Source organism: Raphanus sativus, chromosome 6 (assembly GCF_000801105.2).
Source record: "Raphanus sativus cultivar WK10039 chromosome 6, ASM80110v3, whole genome shotgun sequence".
In the NCBI taxonomy this organism is placed as follows: domain Eukaryota; kingdom Viridiplantae; phylum Streptophyta; class Magnoliopsida; order Brassicales; family Brassicaceae; genus Raphanus; species Raphanus sativus.
In genome coordinates, this window is record NC_079516.1 from 11,544,265 (window position 1) to 11,546,074 (window position 1,810).

The 1,810-nt window shown below is 42.3% G+C and overlaps 1 protein-coding gene across 1 annotated transcript in view; it reads right to left on the reverse strand.

The window, feature by feature from the left end:
• LOC130495530 (mitogen-activated protein kinase kinase kinase 5-like) overlaps nt 1-1,250 on the reverse strand; it is a 1,647-nt gene extending 397 nt beyond the window's left edge. Inside the window, exons 1-2 of the mRNA XM_056986933.1 lie at nt 680-1,250; nt 6-602 (exon numbers count right to left, since the gene is read on the reverse strand). Of these exons, the coding sequence (XP_056842913.1) occupies nt 6-602; nt 680-1,062 (980 nt within the window). The 5' untranslated portion in view covers nt 1,063-1,250. The remainder of the gene's footprint in view (nt 1-5; nt 603-679) is intronic.
• Between the last annotated feature and the right edge of the window lie 560 nt (nt 1,251-1,810).

Here is a 1,810-nt window from a genome sequence, read left to right on the forward strand (position 1 = left end):
AGTACCTGTTACTGGCGACGTAAACACTTCCAAAAGTACCACGACCTATAAGCTTTCCTTTCTTCCACTGAGAATTAATGGGGAACGAATCCTGTTTGAGAGGAGGCTGCTGGCACGGAACAGCTGATGAAGAGGAGGAGGGAGCAGCAGCAGCAGCAGCAGCAGCAGCAGCAGCTCCAGGAGGGAGAGGCAGAGGATGAACATTGGAGTTATCACGGCGTACATCAGCGGACAGCCTCGGATGAGGCAAGGGGGAGGAAATGCCATCAGTGGGATGCCTGCGGGGACTTGGAGGCTGCGGGCTATGGATGGGGGAGTTGTCAGTACTAAAAGCAGTGAGATCGTAATAAGCAGGAGGGACACCAGAGATATCAAAGGGCATGTCAGGTGCAGACCAGACTTGATTGGTCTTAGGAGGCAAATAGAAAAAAGGTAAATCCCTTGGAGGACTCATGTAGGGAGTGGCGGGAGCGCTCATGGTTGGAATTGGAATGTTCACCCAATAACCGTTCCTGGTTCCCGCGCCCGCGCCCGGGCTAGGACTATTATTAAAGTCTTGATATGGAGAATTCTCCGTGGCACGTGCAGCAACGCCATTGACGCTGAGAACAAACAAACGCAAATAAAAATTATTGAATCAAATTATCCCAAACCCTAAATTGAAAATGATGCAAAATACCAGGTGAGAGGAGGAGCAGAGGTGGTGCGGTCAGGAACAGCCCTATCCTCCTCCGATCCTTTAGCACCGTTGTTCACCGCATTCCGATTCCTCGGAGGATCTCCGGGGACCTCTGGTGACGGCAGAGGCAACGGTAACGGCACGGCGGAAGGAGAGCGAGTGTACGCGCTCGGAGACCGGTTTAACCCGGAGGTTGAGGCGACGTCGTCGTCCGTCAAGTGACGGAGCTTCCTCTGGCGCGTGAGCCCCCTCCCGCGGTTAAAACGAAAGAAGCGGCGGTGGAAACGATCACGATCCAGGTTTCGATCGGGAGAAGAAGCCATGGGTTTGAGAGAAGAAGAAGAAGAAGAAGAGGAGAAGGAGAGTTGGGGAAGCCAACGCATAGCGAGAAATCATGGTATGTTCATTCAATTATCAAAAAGGATACATAGAAGAAGAATCATCTCTCTCTCTCTCTCTCGGTTACAAGAATCGACCAGAAAGACGGAGATGGCGATGAGCTTCCATGGAAACAGGCCCAACGGGTTTAACCGAATATTATAATAATAATTAACAACACCCAAAAGGAAGTGAGAGAAGATGGAATTGAATACACCCGAAAATAACAAAATACTATAGGACCCCCTTTTATTTTGGGAATTTATATTTCTCAAACAAACAAACAAAAAACTATGAGCAGCGGTTGGATTTGAGTTTTCTAAGAGTATCTCCAATGTATTACTCCAAATTTTACTCCAAAATGGTGCAACTCCAAAATAGAGTGATGTTTTACTTCAATGTATTATTCCATTTTTTACTCCAAAAATAGTTAATAATTTTTAATAGTATCTTATACTTATAAAAGTTTACTAATTAACCCCAATTATTTTATGTTTGCAAAAATACTTAAAAATATAATTTATTTTAAATCTAACATTTATTATTAAAAGGTACAAAAAATCATAAAATAGAATAAAACATAATGTATAAGTTGGTTCAATAATAAGCATTAGAATATTTTCCCACAAATGATCGATTAATGCATTTTATAATGAAAAATGAGTTTCTTTATCATTGATATTCTTAATTCGAGTAATTTTTTTGAATCAAATATTTAAATCATTTATTTTATATTATTTTTGTTATTTAATT